Raw genomic sequence first — 18,507 nt, 5'->3', positions numbered from 1 at the left:
TGTAACCCGCATCTGTAGAGCATGCTGTGTATGCAGAGTTTAGTTTACAGAGTTCTAAAAGAACGAACCGCTTTACCAAAAATACGTTTGGTTTTGGTTCAGAAGACGGAACGACCCCAGAGGCCACTTTCCCGACACGTGAGGCACAGCCTCCTCCGTCCATACCACTCAGCACCGAGCTCTTCCAGCCGTACCACACCCCTCACCAGGTCGCTTCCCGCTCCGGACACTGCGATCCTAGAGGATGCCCGACCGTGCTCATGTGAAGTTACGCCAGTGCTACACAGAAACGTGTGTGCAGCCCCCACATGACGAGCCGTGGGCTGACGGCGAATGCAGTCCCGGCGCTGCAGACGTTCACTTCCCCACTCGATCACCCGCTCTCGCCGCGGGCCGAGAGGAGGCTTCGGTCGCTGCGCGCGCCGCTCCGCCGTCATACGGTGCGGAAGCGAAGGGCGCCGCAGCCGCCTGTCGCCGGGAGTGCTCTGGTGCTGTGTCCGCGGCGGGAGCGGAGGTTGTCAGGGACCATGGTGCAGCTTTACAACTTGCACCCGTTCGGGTCGCAGCGAGTAGTGCCCTGCAAGCAAGAGCCGGCCCATTTCTGCTGCAGCCGCGACGTACTGTTCGTGGCCAGCGCGGCGGCCAGTTGCAGGATGGAGGTGTTCGCCTTGTGCGACCAGGGTCGCTGCGAGCCCCTAGGCTCCTTCGCCACGCTCGGCCCCGTCCTGCGCATGGCGCACAGCCAGACAGGTCAGTGTGCTTTGCCGCCGGGCCCGGAAGCGCTCCGCTGGGTAGGCTCGGACTTCTCCATAGCGGGGAGCGGCCTGCGGGCTCCGCCAGGTGGAGGCGCTTGGTCTGTGACGGCCTGGCCCGGCCCGAGCCGGGCCTTGGGGGGGGGCGACGGCGGGCCGGAGGAGGTGGGGATGGCGGGCATTAAGGCCCAGCAAAGAGCTGGCTGCTGCGGGCTGGGCGGCACAGGGCTGGCGCTTGCAGAAGCACTGACTGGTGTGAGAGCTGTACAACAGGCTGGAAGTCTTCGGGCTAGTGGGAATTGCAAAGCCAGCACACTGAGTTTTTTGCCGGCTTCTTCTTCCCGGTTGAAGTCTGCCCTCTTGCCCTTTTTATTGTATTTATTTCAGGTGGGGCGGTCAGTGCAGTCGATCCCACAACTCTTCGTGAGTCTAAGCCTTACCCTGGTCTTTAGAGAACAAAACATTTTCTTGATAGTGAATATTCTGAGGGGGAAGACACCTTGACTGCAATCATAGGTCATAAAGTGGATTCACTTGGGAGTTAGTCTGGACTTAGACCTAGAAGTCCTTTTGTTTTTAATGATGCGTGAAGTGTGTTCCACCCAACAAAGAAACTTGCACTTCAGATTTCATTGAAGAAAAACTGGTGAAAATGGGTTTTGGAATTTCATGTAAGAGCTGAGAATTTAAGATGTTCTTTGCAATGTACTATAGCAGGTAAAGAGCTCAAAACCTGTACCTATTCCGTAATAATATATCAGTGTCACTGCTTTCTTTTAAGGAGACTATCTGGTGACAATTGAAGAAAAAAGCAAAGCAACTTTCCTGAGAGCATACCTGAACTGGAGATGCATGTCTGCAGGGAGTTCTCGTGTTTGTGTTCGGATGGTTGGTCACAAGATGGAAGAGTCATACAGTGAAACCTTAAAAGAACAGATGTCAATTGTGGAAATGCCACTTTCAGATCCTCCACTCTGCATTTCATGCTGTCCTCTAAATGGAGATCTTCTTGTGGGCTGCAAAAATAAACTAGTCATGTTCTGTTTGAAATACCTCTTTATAAACCAGAATTTGACTGTGTTAGACTTTGAACGCTCCTTAATTTTACACATTGATAACTTCATTCCTGCTGAAATTGCATTTTGTGCCAGACATATAGCCATAACAACAGAGCTGGATGTTCTGATCCTGAAACTGGAACAGCAAAGTGCAGACAGGACAGAGCAATGTGCACATAGCATTAGTACACTAGAAAAGCCTGTGGATGGAGGTAAGTACAAAAAAATTTTATTTATTTTATTTTTTTTTTATTTCCAAGAATCTTCTGTTTTGTGTTATTCTCAAAGTAGAGAATTGACTTTTCAGAAAATATTTCCAAATCATGTTAGTACTGTCAGCTGGATATTCTAGTACATGGAGAGTTATACCACCTGCTGTTGGAGGTAACTCTTAAAATATGCCATAATTCTGCAGGCGCTTTCAGGATAGTGCACTCTCTACAGAGATAGAATTAGGACCCTGTTTTGGGTTCTGCCATGGGCCAAGGCGGTAGTAGTTCAGTGTGCTATGTTCAGAAAAATTATTCTGTTAGTGTCACTGCCCAGATAACTGTGTCTCTTCTAAGGGGCAAGTGGGAGGCCAAATGGAGGAAGCATGTAATGAACCTTGAAGTCAACCATGTGTATGTGGCAGTGGCAGTGCATATGCACTCTTGTAACTGTTATTAACAAGACTCAGAACCTGCATAAACAAGGTGTCAGCAAATTCTCTTTTTTCAGTCCTTTGTGTTATTCAGGGGCTTGCCTTAGAATCCTAGAAATAGATTCACTCAAATAGGTTTCATTCCTGTGTATTGCAAAAAATCAATCCATATGCAATCAGTTCCTATGTTTCCGTAAATATCAGCAGAATACCAACAAACCTTAGGAAAATCCTTCCTTTATAATTGAAGAAACTTAAAAAAGAAAAGAATGGTATTTTTGAATTGGACACTGTACCAAAAAAAAAAAAAAAAAAGGGAAAGCATAAACTGGAATGTTCATAATTGAGTGAAGATGGATCTTAACTGAGATAGTGGCATCCTGCACCTAACTGGTTTTATTCCTAAAAACTAAGAAGAAAAGTTCAAATTACTCTGAGTGCTGTTAGGATTTGCTTTCCAGAACTTAAGTAAGTTTAAGATAACACAACTTTCTATCGTAGCTGCCTTTTCCTTCTGAAAACCTCTTCAGCCAACATTGTTTGAGGCAGCCATTTGCAGCACAGGTTGCCTTGGACTTGCCTTCTAATGAACAGTTTACCAGTTCTTTCAGAAATCTTCACTCTTGGGTATTGAGATTGTTGAGGCTTAAATAAAGGATTGTTCTCATCTTCTAGCATAGGTGTTTTCAAAATCTCATGGTTTGATGAAGCCAGTGCTAGTTAGGAAGCTGTAATTGAAGTATTTAATTGATACTGTGTCATATAATTTTGTTACTGCTAAATGGAATGGCTTGAACAGTTAATGCATCGTTTTCTCTGTTAAGGTGTGAAAGATGAAGGCCCTTCAACACATACTTTGCAGCTAGAATTAGATGAGTTCATCATATGTCAGAAGCCAGCGGAACTGTTTGGGGAAGCAAGTAAGCTATGTGAGATACCCATCACGCTGGAATACACAGAGTTGCCTACGGAAGACACAAAGCGCTTCCAAGTGCGGTATCTGCTTTTCAGGTATTTCAGATGTATTTTGCCCTTTACAGGCTAATTCAGTACACAAAACCAAAATGAGCTGTGGCTCACATCTTGTGGAAATTAAAATCCTGGCATTTTGACATCTGGGGTTTTTACAAGGTTGAAGTGGTTTTTGTGCTGAGGAAATAATGTGATACCAAAAAAAGCCCATTTTTCAATAGAGTGGAGTATTTCAGTTGGACGGGATCTGCAACAATAATCTAGTCTAACTGCCTAACCACTTCAGAGCTGACCCACTGTTAAAGCATATTATCCCTAGCTGTGCCGTGAGCTTCTTGGCATTGCCATGCTAATGACAGTAGTACGAGTGCATGTTGTTAAGTATTAAAACATCAGCTATGCCTTTTTAGCTAGTGCTGTCTACTTGTCCAGAGTAGCTCATAATAGTTTCTCACAGAGGTTCTGTGGTGGTCTTTTGGATTTTTTTTCTCTAGATGTTTTACACCTGACCAGTCGCCTTTTGGGTTTTGTGAAGAGACAAAGCTGCACTCTGTTCAGCTGCTTCCTGTATACCAGACAGGTATATGGATATGCATGGATGCATTATGGCCTGTGTGACAGGAGATCTGGGAATGGAAGGAGCTTCTTTGTATATTCTGTTCTGTAGACCATTTCTGTTTGATTTGTTTTTAAATTAAGTCTTTCTTCCCTTGACAATGATTTAAACTGAGCTTTTATTAACAAAAAATTTTTAGTTTCTCCATGTTCCGCATAAACCTTGAACTAAAATACCAATTTGCCCCACCAAAAGAGGGAGACTAAAACAGCTTTTATCAGTTTCTCTAGTTATAACACTGAGTTATTTTACATCACAAAACAGTCACTCTTTAAATTGCATAACAAAATTATCCTCAGTGTTAGAAGATACTAGGCTGCCCCTCATTAGTCAACAGTGGAAATCAGAGTAGTAAACTTTAATAATCATTAAGATACAGTTTACCTTTCTTCCAGGCTTTAATTAAAGTTTTAATTAAAGGGATGAAGGCAGATTTTAGGGGTTCACTAATCACAGTAGCTCAAGCCACAACAGACCTGTGGAAAAATTTAATGCTGTATGTTATCAGTTGTAACTGACTGCTCACCCAGTTTGTGATTGTTTGCCTGTCTGATAAGTAGTGATGTCTCATTTAAGTTGCAGTTGACTCAAAAGAATGAGCTACTTGCCATTACTCCAGCTAACTTATGTTCTCTTGTGATTTACTGACTTTGACAAGACAGTCTGTAGAATGTGAACACAGCATTTACCTGCCAAAGCGGCTTTATAAATAAATTATGCCATTTCCAGTCTTTCTTTTCCTTAAGTGAGGACACGTATTTTGGTGAGCTGCAGCTCTGGATGACCATTCATCCCAGCTCACAAGTAGTTGTCTAAGATCACACTGATCATTCAATCCATGGATGTTTATTTGTGATGAATCTGACAGGACTCGCAGATGTGGTGACCTCTCTAGAATGTCTTCACTTGGTGGTACAGTCACACTTTTGTTAGAAATGCCTCCAAATGAGATAACATGGCATACACATTTGCAGCCTGTGCACTGGTCTTCATATAGTGCTTTTTCTCTTCACTAGCTACTAACGAAACCAGTCTACAGCCTGGGCAGGTTTGATAGTATCTTTTAGGTATCAGGCTTGCAAAGGAATTGCTAGGTTTTGATTTATGAGGTATATAAAATGCTTTTCTTATTGTTATATCTAGGAAGTTCTGTGACAGCCCATGAGGAAACTGAGATCCAGAAAGAACTGCTGAGTCTCTTTTGCTTTTTCTCTTTACCTCATGTTGGATATCTCTACTCTGTTGGGAAGTTAGTAGAACTGATTTCTACTTACCAATATTCAGAGAAGTCAGAGCAGGCAGTTCTCACTCCACAGTTCCTGCACGTCATTACAAGGTACAAGGTGTATGATTTTGCTGGTAGTATTACTGTTTTTCTATTCTGCCTTTTTTGCATGCCCATTCAAGGCCCATTTCTACAAAGGAAAAAGATCTGATTCTCTATAGCCTTGGCTACTTGATTTGAGCAAATCTTCTTTTTTTTTCCTTCATCGTTGTGGTTTCATCTTTCCCTCTAGTGAGAACCTGCAGTGCTTCACAGTGCGGTGCAGTGCAGCAGCAGCTCGTGATGAGGATCCATATATTGATACTACCGTGAAGGTGGGGGCAGTAGTATGGCACTTAGTTTTCTTATGTTTCCTTCTGAAATCCCGTTAGTTTCTATTAGCTGAACCAATAAAATACCATCAGAAATTAGTACTTCAGTCTGTGGCATATTATATTTTAGTGGTCTACAAATGTCTCAATGACACAATCCATAATTGCTGTTTAAGATTCTATGCCATTAGTGCTGTGTTTTCAAAAACATCAAAAGCTGTGAAGTCATGTATATTTTTAAACTAAATTCTATGCTTTGCTGTATAAATCTGAATGAAGGGTACAGAGTTTTCCCATATTGTAACTGATGATGTTTCTCAAGTATCCTTGAAAAAACAGTTTTTGTAAGAGGAGTGTAGACACCTGAACAGTCTCTGCTACCAGTTAGCAACTGAAATCAAGACTTTTATAACCATGCCAGGTAATTTTTTACAAGTTGGCCAAATTCAAACTATTTTGTACTAACTTTTCCATGTAAAGCATCTCCCTCAGGGTCTATTATTTTGAGACACACAGCTAAAACTGCAGTTGCTTTGAAGAGTGAAATGATTTTTTGTTTACCCATTATTAAATGATTTATGTCATAGTTTTGTGATTATTTTTATTCTTAAGTGAAGCACTTACAGATAGTAAAGCCAGTGAATGTTTTTAGTGTTGCTGGAAAAAGGTTACCTCTTCATATTTTTTTTACTTTTCATTTAAAGACTCAAAGTACATGCTAACTGAAACTACAAAACAATCACTTCCCTTTATAGGCTTGTCCACCTGTCACACTGGATGTCTGCACATTAAGAATGCAGCTTTTTATAGGACCAAGAGCTATCTGTCATTTCAAAAATCATATAATTCTTTTGACTAAGGCAGACACAGAAGATATTACTGAAAGAAGAAAGCCTACAAGAAAGATGCTGTAAGGATCTTTTGGGGAGATGGCTATTTGTAGCTCTGTGTACAGTGCTCAGTTTGTGGGTGTTGAAGAGAGGTTCCTTTTGAAAAAGTGGAGATAATTTCTAGTTAGTGCATGAGAACAGAAACCAAGCATTTATATTTTTCAATTCTACTGTATTAACTGAATTAGAAGAAATAAGGGTCACAGATGCTTGAAATTAACAAAGTAAGTCACTCAAGTTTGTAAAAAACTTAAGTTTTATAAGGAATGTTAAAATAACATTCCTAAAAATTCATCTGCTACTGAGTAGAAGAAATACTTATTTTGAGGAAACAAAAATACGTAGGAGTACTGGAACTACAGGCTCACAAAATGTGTTGTAACACAAGATGAAAATATCTTACATTTGGCTAAGGGTTATTTCCAAGAAAAGCTATGAATGCCACTATAGTAATCCATGACAAAAGAAGGATCAGATTTTGGCCTAAGATATTCTTAAAGCATGCATGTAGCTAGAGGCATCTCTGTGAGAACTTCTATTCCCGTTCTTTTTTGAGGGCCTTTCATAAAACAGCTATTCAGAAATCACATTTATTAAAGTCAGTTCATTAACAAAATTGGGACAGCTATACTTGATGGAAGAGTTACTTGAGTCAGTATTTCTTAAAGCCTAGAACAGACATTATTCAGGAGATGATGAGGATAAGCCAAGGAGAATGGTGATTCAAAATACTGTTATTTTCTGTGTATAAAATAGAGTTTCTTCTGCCAGTTGTGTTGTTTAAAAGATTATAGTTGGTGTTTGAGAAAGATAGGCACTACAGACCTAGCCAGTATGTTTGCATCTAAATTATGAAGTTTGTGATGATTTTTGGCTGCATAGTGTTTATTTGGAGACTGAAATCTCAACTTTTCTCCTTCTCTCTAGTTCCAGAAAGGCTGACAGCATCAAATCACGAACAAATTCTGAGTCAGAGCCTGGATGGAATTTATATATTATAAACACTGTTTCAACCATTCAGCTTTACAGAGAAATGGTATTGCCCATCTCCTGCTTTTGTTGTTTGGTGACTAAAATTAAGTACTGTTAATTAACCTCTGGTGCATGTCATTGCTGAATATAAAGTAATGTATTTCTCATGAACAGCCCCTAATCCTATTTCAAATGGCTGCTGCCCTCATTAACGCTGTTCCTGTGTATTCTTAATTTTTGCCAGCAGCCTAAGTATATCCTGTGTCTGTTCTAGGTAGATTATAGTAGAACTTATGAAAATGTAAAAACTGAGAGTTGCATCCATCTGCTAAGTGAGGCTCACTTACTGGTCAGAGCAGCTATAATGGACCCTCATTTCTTTAAATCAGATGAGAAAGAAGAAATTCTAAGAGCATTCAGAGAAAGTTGTGCCTTCTTAGGAGACTGCTACAGCAGGTATGTTCTAGATGACAAAGTGATATAGGTGAGCTTTTGTTTCCAGTAATATAACCTTAAAACTAAAATCCATAATTCTTTATCATTTTACACTAGTATTGCATATATAAATCTTTACGTTCTATGAGAACAACTTCATCTAGTAATCTCTTCAGTATCTTATTGTCTTTATTGTCATTGAACACAGAATACATTACATTGAGCTATGTATATGAGCTGTGTATTTGCAGATACTGGTGGGTCTGCAGCCTTGTTTGATGTATCATTTTAGTTTTTACAGTGATGACAAAAGTATTTCCTTTAGTTGTTTTGGTTTGGTTTTTTTTCCCTTCTCTATTGCCTTTAGGTTTGACACAAAGGATTACCACCTTGCTTTGCCATACTACAGAATGTCAGGTTTATCTATGACTGAAGTTTTAAAGAGACTAGTTTCAGAAGGTGATGAAATACAGACGTATGAGAGAGGATTTATATTTTACTTAACTCACTCTCTTAATGAAGACTTAAATGAAGAATTAAGTAAGGTAGGGACAAGTTGAGTTTTTTCTTAATCTGTTGATTTAGTTCTGATTTTAAGAACTGTGTATAAAATTTTAAATGCCCTTGAAACTGCTGAGCTGCTTATTTAATTTACCATTGTTCTTTTTCACATATTTTTTATTCTCCAATTTTTATTGTCAAAACAGAAAGCAGCACCTGTGCTGCTTTGGGCTGTTTTCAAGCAACATAGTATGAGTTTGGCTATCATGATGCATGTTGCTAATGATCTGGTTCCCACTAGCACACAGAGATACTTCAGTTTAGGAAAGTTTTGCCTCAAATTTCTTTCATCTCCTATTTCTGTAACAAAACAAACTTTTTCTGTAAATGTTGCCAAACCATACAGGTTGGTTAAACCAACTCACTGTGGTGGTGGATGTTCTCCTATCACCCCAGAATATGGGTTGAATCACTGCTGGTTAGAGATCCTTTACTTTTACCAGTGAGGAGGAAAGAAGAAGGAAAGGCGCTGTGACTTTATATATAAGCTGTACTTGTCTGTTAAACAAAACAAAAAAATGCAACAATACTCCCCCTCTCCAAAGCAACAACAAATAAAACTGCAGTACTTTTCATATGCCATAGCAGAAGGTGTATCTGGAAAGGTCTAAACTGTCAAATGGTTTTCATTTCTACAGGAATCAGCAAATAAAGTTCTCCAAATATTCTGTCTTGCTGACCCTGTGCAGCTGCCTCATATCCTCTGCAGCCCCTGCATGAGAAACGTATGTCCAGTGACAGCTGTGAAGTACCTTCAGAAAGTAGAAAAGATTATGCCATCAGTGGTCCTGACGCTTACTAAAGCCTTCATGGCTCTGAAAATGGGAGACCTGATGATGTATGAACATGAGATGGGCTCCTGTAAGGAGGTAAAGTATGCTGAAAGCATGAGCTATTCACATTTTGCAAAGCCCAAATCAGTAGATTTGGCTTTAAGTTGTATGTTACAGTAAAGAAACTTTCAGTCACTCTTCCTCCCAATACACTGTATAGGTTCCACTGAATATTTGCAGTTAATTACAGTAGAATCAAGGGCTGGCATATGCTGGGACTGCACTGTGTACCCCGCAGGTAGGGTAGTCTTTGCAAAGCCTTACCAAATAAGTGAAAGTTTTGAAGCTGTTAATTCTTGCTAAATTAAATGCTGTTTTCTGGGGTGTAGCACAAGCTCTGCAGAGCCAGTGCTCTTCAGCACTATGGCAGGGTTCTATAGTAGCATTTTTACACCCCTGCACCTGTAATTAGGATGTGATATGCCCATGAAAAAAAAGTATGCCAACAGCCCTTATAAAATCGCATTTGAAGCAGAATGTCCATGTTGCACACAAACTAAAGTTTCTGTATACAGTTTCCCATGTTACATGGAATCATAGCACTTAACCCTTCTTAAGATCAGATCACAACCTACTTCACTGCTATCAAAGAATTCCACATCAGTGGGGGAAAAATGTTAGTGAAGCAGTCTCTGTCACAGATGTTCACATGTGGTTTTAGACTGAGACCAGTCTGTAAATTACTTCTTGTTAAGGTTGGTCAGGACTGTTGAATATTAAAAGGTGACAGAGCTTGAAATACAGAATCCTTCTGAGAGTGAGATACTGGAGGTGTAAACACTCTTAAAATAAACTGATAGCTGTTCCAAAGTTAGATACCATGCTTCAGTAGATGGTAGGAGGGCTAGTAGATGATAGGAGGGCTTTCGAAGTTAGCAGTTTTTGAATTGCAGGGTGGGAGCTCTGGAGTGCTGTTTCATGAGTGATATTCAGCACCACCTGCTTTTGCAGCGTGATCCAGTGAAATTTTCATGTTTTGAGCAGACTTACACATTCCACTGCATGAATGTGATTTACAGAATAAGGTGGTTGGCATTGGGTGTTGGGTTTTTGTTGGGCTTTTTTTTCCTTCTTTTTAAGCTGACCTATCAAAAAATGTTCTGTTGCACCTCACCTTTAAAAAGCATTTTGTTGCAAAGTAGAAAAAAATAAGTTTCAGAAAGATAAAGAAAGGAAAGATAGTTTGCATAGCAGGATGAAATCTGATTTTTCCTCCCAGGTCTGCCTTATATTTCTTGTATAGTTCGTTTAATCTACTTAGGCATCATTTGCCTACTGTCTTTCTAAGTGGAAATAGTAATAAGTTGGAATTTCTAAGTGGAAGTAGTATCTTGTCATGCTCACCTTCAGAAGCACTCAGATGCCCAGAAACAACTTACTGTTGCATGTTTTGATCATTGTCTCAGGGGTACTTTCAAAATAAAAATTGATAGCAAAAGCAGTCTACTGAAATGTAGCAAAGTAGTCTGTTGACATTTCAGCCAGTGATTTTGCACAACACTGTGTGTATTGAATGCCTTGGATTTCATAGTGAGATCTGTCTTATGTGCACAGTAACTCCACATTTCAACAGCATATTACTTCCAGTGTTCAGGTAACAGGCCTCTTGCTCAAAGTCACTGCTCTGGCAGGTGGTTTGGAGATCAGTCTCTGGAGAGCTATTCTACAAATTGTAGAAAGGATTTATTTCCTTATCCTGACTTTCCTTCATTTCATCTATCTAAACTTCACTGCTTGAGGAAGTACTGAGTTTGCTGAGTTGAATCATGTGGACTGAATTCTTTACATGATTTCTATCTGACTATGTTTGTAGACAGTACTGGGTTGTGGCTTCATCGGGCAACCAAAGCTCTTGAGACAGTGGAAGGAAGGAATTGTTACGCCAACTGAATTTGCTGTTCACCTGAAGGAGACGCAACCTGGTTTGCTGGTGGCTGCCACTGTGGCTTTACATGAGAACAGTAAAATTGAACTAGAGGAAGCAGATACCTTTTTCAAGGTTGGCCTCTGATAATTTTTTGCTTCTATTTTTCTCATAATGGCGATATGGGTAAGCAAAGCAGCCTCGGTTGCCCCTTCACTCACCTTTCAGCATTTCTTCAGAAAGAGGGACATGAGGATTGGGAGATGAGCTCTTGATAGATGCCTACAGAGTCAGAAACTGGACCTTCTGGAAAGAAATACTGGTTAAATCAAGGAAAAAAAAATGATTGAAGTTTTTTGTTTTGACCTTGTCATTTGAATGCAGAATACCCTGATGTCAGAATACCCTGAAGCCATTGAAAGACTTCCTAGTAATTTGGCTTCCTAAGGCTAGTGACATTTAACAAAATTTAGATAAATCATTCCATAAGCTCCTTTTGAAGAAATCATTATGATTGAAACATAATTCTGAAGACTCAGAATTCAATATGAAGGTATAGAATGTTCTGGTGTTCTGTATAAATTTCTGAAACAAGATTGGAGTCTCTGCATTTTATAAGAAGAAGGATAAATAAAATTGTTTTCTGGTATCATTGAAGTTTATTTAGACTGAGAATAGACAAACCTTTTTTATTTACAATGAATAACATTGTTTGGATTAAAATCATGTACATATTCTGCAGTTCTATATCAGTTCTATATCTATACTGTGAAATACCAGTATCAAAAATACCAAATCATGAAGCTCAAATTGGAACGAGTGTTATTATTTAAAGCCAGTTGGAAACCAAGTAATCATCCTTTTCATTGTCATGCCAGACATTAAAGCATCTCCCTTGTGGATCCTACCATTACAACCAGCTGACCCACACAGAATCTCTTATCATGGCCTTTAGAGTCTTCTTTTGAAGGCACCTGCTTGGCTGTTGGCATATAGAAAATTCTCCAAATTAGCAGTCTGTAAGTAGTTGCTGACAGTGTGCTAGCATTTCTGACAGTGGAGTAAATATTGGAAAATAAAACAAATCTATCATTTAGAATTGATTAGCTTAAAATCATTCCATGAACTTTTTACTTTGCCTAGCACTGTATTATGCAGAATGTTAAGACAAAAAAGGAACCAAAATTCTGCTTCTAGTAAAAGTGAAAAACTGTTCCTCCTGCCTCTTCTAACTTTGCTACTAAATAATTACCATACTCTGTGCTAACTTGCTGTCTTCTAAATGGTTTTATTCTTAGATGTTGTGTGGTAACAGGGAAAGCACTATTCCTCAGCTCTTGGTAGATTTCTGGGAAGCTCTTCTTGTAGTGTGCTCTCAGGAAGAAGTACTTCAGGAGCTTTTACTGAGGCTTACTTCTCAGTATGTTTCAAGAATATTGAAGAAGCAACTTCCTGAGACTAAGCCACTGAAAACAACAGAGGATCTGGTAAGTACACCACTCAGAGGAGGTTTTAGGACCACACTGTACCGCCAAATTCTATCCAAATACTATCCTTAGTATTTTAGTTCTGGACAGTTTATCTCTTAAAAGAAACAAGACTGAAAGCAAATAAGTTAGTGCGCAGTTACCAGATAGGTATTGCAGGCTCTGGGGACTTTACTCTTTGGGGACATTTCAAATATACTTCTAACTGGAACCTCAGCTCTGGATACAAATAAGGGTTAAAATGAAATGGTGGCCGCTTGTCAGGTGGAGTGTTTGCAGTTTTGCAAAGCTGACTAAATGAAAAAAGTGTGTGAAAGATTAATTTTAAAGGATTCTGAATGGGAAATCTGAAAAACATAATTAAATAGAAGATTCCAGTTTATTTGTTACTAAACTATATGAACCAGTAGAAAGAGTAGATGTTATTCTAAATTTTCTTCACTTGTGGTGCATTTCAGATGGAACTGTCACTAACAGAAATACTTCTTTTATTGCAACTTGACTTTTCTTGTGTAGATAAACTCCTGTAATCATTTTGGGTTGATTTTCCCGTGGGTGACTTCCATAATGTCAGTGGGATCTCCATCTGCTAAAGATTACGGTGAAGATATCTCAAAATTACAGGTATGAAACCTTTAAATCTTACTGTTTACAGTTTAGATCCATTCAAGGCAAATATTCATGTATGTACAAACAACTTCTTTGAGCAGACTCCCCTTCTCCTCCCCCTACCTCTCTTCCACCCCAGGTTGTCCAAACTAAAAGGCCCATTAAAATGATAGCAGAAAAAAATACTGAAGAGATATGTTGACAATAATTGTATTTGCAGTCCACTCTAAACTGGCTTTTTCTTGGTTTGCAGTAGCATTTATTAAAGGAAATGCTATTTCAGAATTACTCTAATAAGTAAGGGCTTCTGTTCTAAGGTTATAGTAAGCATTTTTTTTGCAAAGTTTGTCTTAAATCCAAACAGTACGTTTTCTTCTTGTCTGCAGTCTCTTCTATGTAGTCAGTCAATCAACATAGCTTCAGCTCTGCCTGTCTTGGAGCCTCTGACAGAGGATGGCAATGTTGGCCTCACCGTCCACGTTCTCTGCAGTACCCGCCTAGGCAAATATGAGGAAGCCATTGACCAGCTTCTCAAAAGGTGTCCTGATGCAGTTGTATTATATGCTCAGCATGAGCTGAAAGATGACAATCGGGTGAGCTACTTCTGTTAAAGTTGTTCAGCATTTTTTGGTTTGTTTTTTTCTGATTTTTGTATACAGATGGACTCTGGATGGATCAAATAGACCAGCTTCAAACAAACTAAATTGCTAAACTTGCTTTCAACTTCTTGCTTGGCATTTAAATTCCATATCTCAGTTCCCACTGATTTTAATAGTATTCATTTTTTCACAGTTTCTTCTGTGACGAGTAGATGTAAAGTGTAGTCTTTTCAGATGGCAGAGTGCCTTCAAAAGGGAGAGCAGTATGTTCTTTATCCATTGTAAATGAAGAACTAGCTAGTTTCTCACTAGTGTTCTGAATTGTTTGACAGTGTTGTATAATGTGAGGTTTTAGTGATAACTGATAAAAGAACATGGTCCTTCAAATAAAAACACTTAAATATGTTCTTTCTGTGTTCTAGTGACATCTTCTGATACTATAACTCAGAACGGTACTGGTGCACTAGTAGATTGTTCTTTATGGCCCATTTTCCGCTTGGGCCTCTACGCAGTTTTTATTTTGTATCTGATTTACAAGTGCAGGAGTTCACTCCACTGCCCATCACAGCTACTCAATTAACTGTACACAGTTTTGTTGGCCAGTTACCAAAGGTGATCATCTACCAGATGCCCATACTAGAATAGACCCCTCTTCAAAACCAGATCTGTGCTTTTTAGTCAGATCTGAAAATAGTTTTTTTGATTATTTCCACATTTGTTAGAGTTGAATGTGATGCTGTAGTACAGACTCTGAATTCAGGTGGAAGAAAATAGTTAACCACATTTAAAAAAGGAAAGAAATTCCTTTCCCTCTCCATTCTTATCAACAAAATTCATAATTCACTACTACAGCTGTTGGAAGCTGACAGATTAGGTTAGGAGACAGAGCAGTGTTTATAGTAATGCTATTCACCACTTTGCATGGAGTTGTTTGGAGGGAAGATCCTTGATTTTCTGACTGCATTAGTCTTGCCAATTACGTGGTAGTTTTAGCTTATAACCTTTTATATATAGAGGCACTAAGGGGCACTGTGTAAAAGTTTTTGAATAGAAAAAGTTGGGACTGAAAATTGAAACATACAAGGTGTCCAAAACCACTGCATGTCAAAGCAGTGTGTGAACTAACAAGTTCATCATAACCTACCTGTTTTTGTACACATCTGAGCTTAGCTCAGTGTATGTTTAGCAGGTCTTTCATACTCTTAATTGTAATTTTTGTTAATATACACTTTTGCTGTGGGTTTTTTCTGGATTAGGCTGTATGGTGGAACAAGCTGCTTCCTGAACTTTGCAAGAGAGCTAGACTTACTGGAAATGACTGCCCTGTTTTTATTTCATCACTGCAAGGTAAATCAGTGGACTGCAACTCAACTCCAGAAGCCTGTGTATGTCATCTGACATTCTAAATACTCTTCAGGCTAAGGACTACTGATGTGATAATTTGGAAGGAAAAAGGGACCTTTTCCTATAATTAAAGCTAATACAGCTCAGCAGGCTTTCTAGTTCTTATCACGGCTTTCTGCAAAGTACAGTGTGTTGCCTAATATAAAAATCATAGCATTCATTTTGTTTTGAAAACAGTTAACTTGTTGCAATCATACTGTTTCTATATAGGTCAAGAACAGACACCATTAAAAACTTATTAAATAGAGCTAATGGATAGTAATTGTTTAGTTGGGGTTTTGTCCTAGGCTAAGTGACTATATGGTTCTACGCAATGACAGCTAACAGGCTACTGTTGATACTCCAGTGGGCACTTAAGTGTGTATTGATGATCAGGTCACAGAGTGAAAAAACCGACAATGTGTTACTACTAGAAGTGAAGAAACAAACCCTGGTAGTTGATATAGTCCTACTGATACATGTTAACAAGACATTAATAATACCATGTATAGCTGAGGGGCCAGTGTGTTTATTTTGACAGAATACAAAGATTGAATAAAGCACATATTTTTTTAAAATACATCAATGTAATGCCAGAGAGCAGAAAAACAGCAGCACAGGTCACCATGCCCTGTCATAAAATTCTAGTTTCTAGTGGTAGCATTGTTTTCATGTGGTTGCTGTGCTGTAATCAGTTAAGAAGATAATGTTAAAACAGCTTGGTCTGGTCTGAGAGGCTGCTTGCAGAACATCCCATTTTACAGATAGTGCTGAGTTAGGGTACTAGTACAGATTTCCAGGGCTTCCTTTGCATTTGATACAAAATGTGTGAAGTACTAGATCAGACTTCTGTAAGCATTAGTGCCCCATTTAGACCTGCTGAGTCAAGACAGAGGTATAGTTTCAAGCGAAGACATCATTTCAGTTTATTTTTGAGATTTCCTGCAGTTGTATTTGCTCCCAAACTGGTGTGTCTCAAATGTCATTCTAGTTGCAGTATTTAGATAATTTGATGACTTCAGTTAGTAATGATGTTGTTAATATTTTTTCATTTCTTTGTACTAAACCAGAAATACCTAAACAAGATTTTTTTCCTGTGCTCTGAGCAGAAACTTTATCAGTTGTTGCAATGGAACTGGAACTAAGAGATTTCCTCAGCTTTCTGCCAGAGGATGGAACTGCAGCATTTTTCCTGCCACATCTTCTTCACTGCAGCCAGAGGAAGGTGCTGACCTAGAACAACGGAAGCCTACTATGCACTCAAATACAAAGAATGTGCCAGAATAAAAAAGTAAATGAAACAAATAGAACTACATATAAGGTACTGTAGGACTCCCCTCACATAAATCACCTTTCATTATTTCTCAGTTGAAACCTTATGAGAACTACTGAGTGACAGCTATTGTCTGAGGCAAAGCAACTGTTTTGAAGCTAACACTAGTACACTCCAACACTCCACCAAAGGTCAACAAACCAGAATTACTGCCAGGTAGAACTGAATGGTAGTCGGTTGGACTGGTAAAAACGTAACTTTTCAACTGTTAGGCAGGATCACATGTCCTCTCAAGGAGGGTGAACTTAAAGCCAAAGCAGCTAAAAAATACAGACTGTACACTACAGTTGGACATTCGATGTTCACTGAAAGTAAAGCAGAGAGTCAGACTTAATTCTATGTTACTTAGTTGGATCACCGACCAGAGAGGAGGAGTTTAAATTCAGGCAGAGGTCTAACTGTGTGAGTAAAAAGCAAGTGCCTTATTCTTCCAAGTGGAATTTGGCCCCACTTCATTTTGCAACATAGACATTCCCTTGAATTCCAGTTGGTAAACCCAGTCAGCTGTTCTGGCATCTTAATTACATACCCATGCAAGTGTTGCAATGAAAATGTTTTCATTTAGCAGTTCACAAAAAAAGGTCATAATGACAAAGCATCAAATTGAAACTGAAGTGTTTCCAAGGGCATGGAAGATAACAGACTACTGTGTGTTTGCTCTTTATTTTCTTTCTTCTGTTGAACTCAGTCAGTAGGAAAATATTTGAAGTATCCCTAGGCCAGAGATGCAGCTGAAAACTCTTACTACTTCTAGGGTTTTTTTGTTAAACCTCGCAGGTACTTGTGCATGTATGTACGGATGTTTGTCTGTCTTTTGGGCAGAAACTATCCTTCCGTTCCTTCAGCTGTTATTCAGTCATAATAAACTGTTACTATGTTTATGACCTTCTTACTAATGCAGTTTGGTTTTTTGAGAATCTACCACAAATAGGACGACTCCATGATTCCATAACCATCTAAAGGCTTAATTAGCTAGCATTGCTCTGTGAAATCCATTTTTACAAAAGCTGTAATGTTACTTAATGTAGAAGACAGTCAGAAGAGATCATCTACAATGCAAATATATTAAAAAAAAAAAGGTAAAAAAATAGTATAATTTCTCTGTAGCATTACTGATACAGCCGAAGTCAGTGATCTGATTTACTAGTAACGATTATGCTGGTTTCAGTGGAATCTTTCTATCTTAAAAAATGGTAAAGCGATTTAGGCTTGTTACAGAAAAGCAATTTCATTTGTTCTGGTAGCTGTAAAGCCTAATATTTTGCTTGCCTGTCTGTCCCATAAATCCTTCCCTCTTGTTTGGCACAGGTCTAGGTGGAGTTGGGCTATTAAAACACACAACGGATGGCACAACAGTACCTGCTCTTACTGCTTTCATTTTTGACCGATATCAGTCATGCACTAATATTGCTGCTTCCATCTGTCAAGAAATGCTTAATTTGCCTATGCCTGTGCCCCACATAACTAACAGCAAAATGATTCCACTGCAGGAGCTGTCTTAAGATGCAACAAAACAAAGCTCTTAGGTACAGCAGTCACCAAATTTTGCCCTTCACTCACTGACTTTCATCAGGCTTATTTCAGCATAACTTTGTCTGTCTTGTAATTATTTTCGTAACAGAAAACCAAAAACATCTTGTGCAACCATGATCCCTCAGCCAGTGCATCTTTTAAGTTGGCTATCTTGAAAGATGTTACTGGATAAAATGAGAAAATAATAGAACTATTTTGTTAGGTGTTCAGTTACGTGATAGTATGTATATATATATATGTGTGAACCTACGCATAAAGTGATAACTAAATTCCTATTTTAAAAGCAATAGCTACTAGTGTATTTGACCAGTAAAATGTGACAGCAGATACCCCAAACAATCCTTCCTGTTACATAGGGTTATTTACAATCT

General features: G+C 39.0%; 1 protein-coding gene across 1 annotated transcript; it reads left to right on the top strand.

The window, feature by feature from the left end:
• Positions 1 to 506: 506 nt before the first annotated feature.
• On the top strand, positions 507 to 16,507 carry HPS3 (HPS3 biogenesis of lysosomal organelles complex 2 subunit 1; the record flags this gene model as incomplete). The annotated part of the gene is made up of 17 exons (XM_080622971.1): positions 507 to 750; positions 1,534 to 2,022; positions 3,278 to 3,464; positions 3,920 to 4,005; positions 5,185 to 5,377; positions 5,559 to 5,640; positions 6,393 to 6,547; positions 7,455 to 7,563; positions 7,774 to 7,955; positions 8,302 to 8,479; positions 9,134 to 9,364; positions 11,142 to 11,327; positions 12,491 to 12,679; positions 13,196 to 13,303; positions 13,675 to 13,881; positions 15,144 to 15,234; positions 16,380 to 16,507. Exons 1-17 carry the CDS (start codon positions 528 to 530, stop codon positions 16,505 to 16,507), a joined length of 3,024 nt encoding a protein of 1,007 aa, XP_080479097.1. The 5' UTR covers positions 507 to 527.
• Positions 16,508 to 18,507: the final 2,000 nt, after the last annotated feature.

Source organism: Psittacula echo (genome assembly GCF_963264785.1).
Source record: "Psittacula echo genome assembly, chromosome: 7".
Taxonomy (NCBI): domain Eukaryota; kingdom Metazoa; phylum Chordata; class Aves; order Psittaciformes; family Psittacidae; genus Psittacula; species Psittacula echo.
The sequence above is the reverse complement of the archived record's forward strand: the minus strand, read 5'-3'. Positions and strand labels throughout refer to the sequence as shown.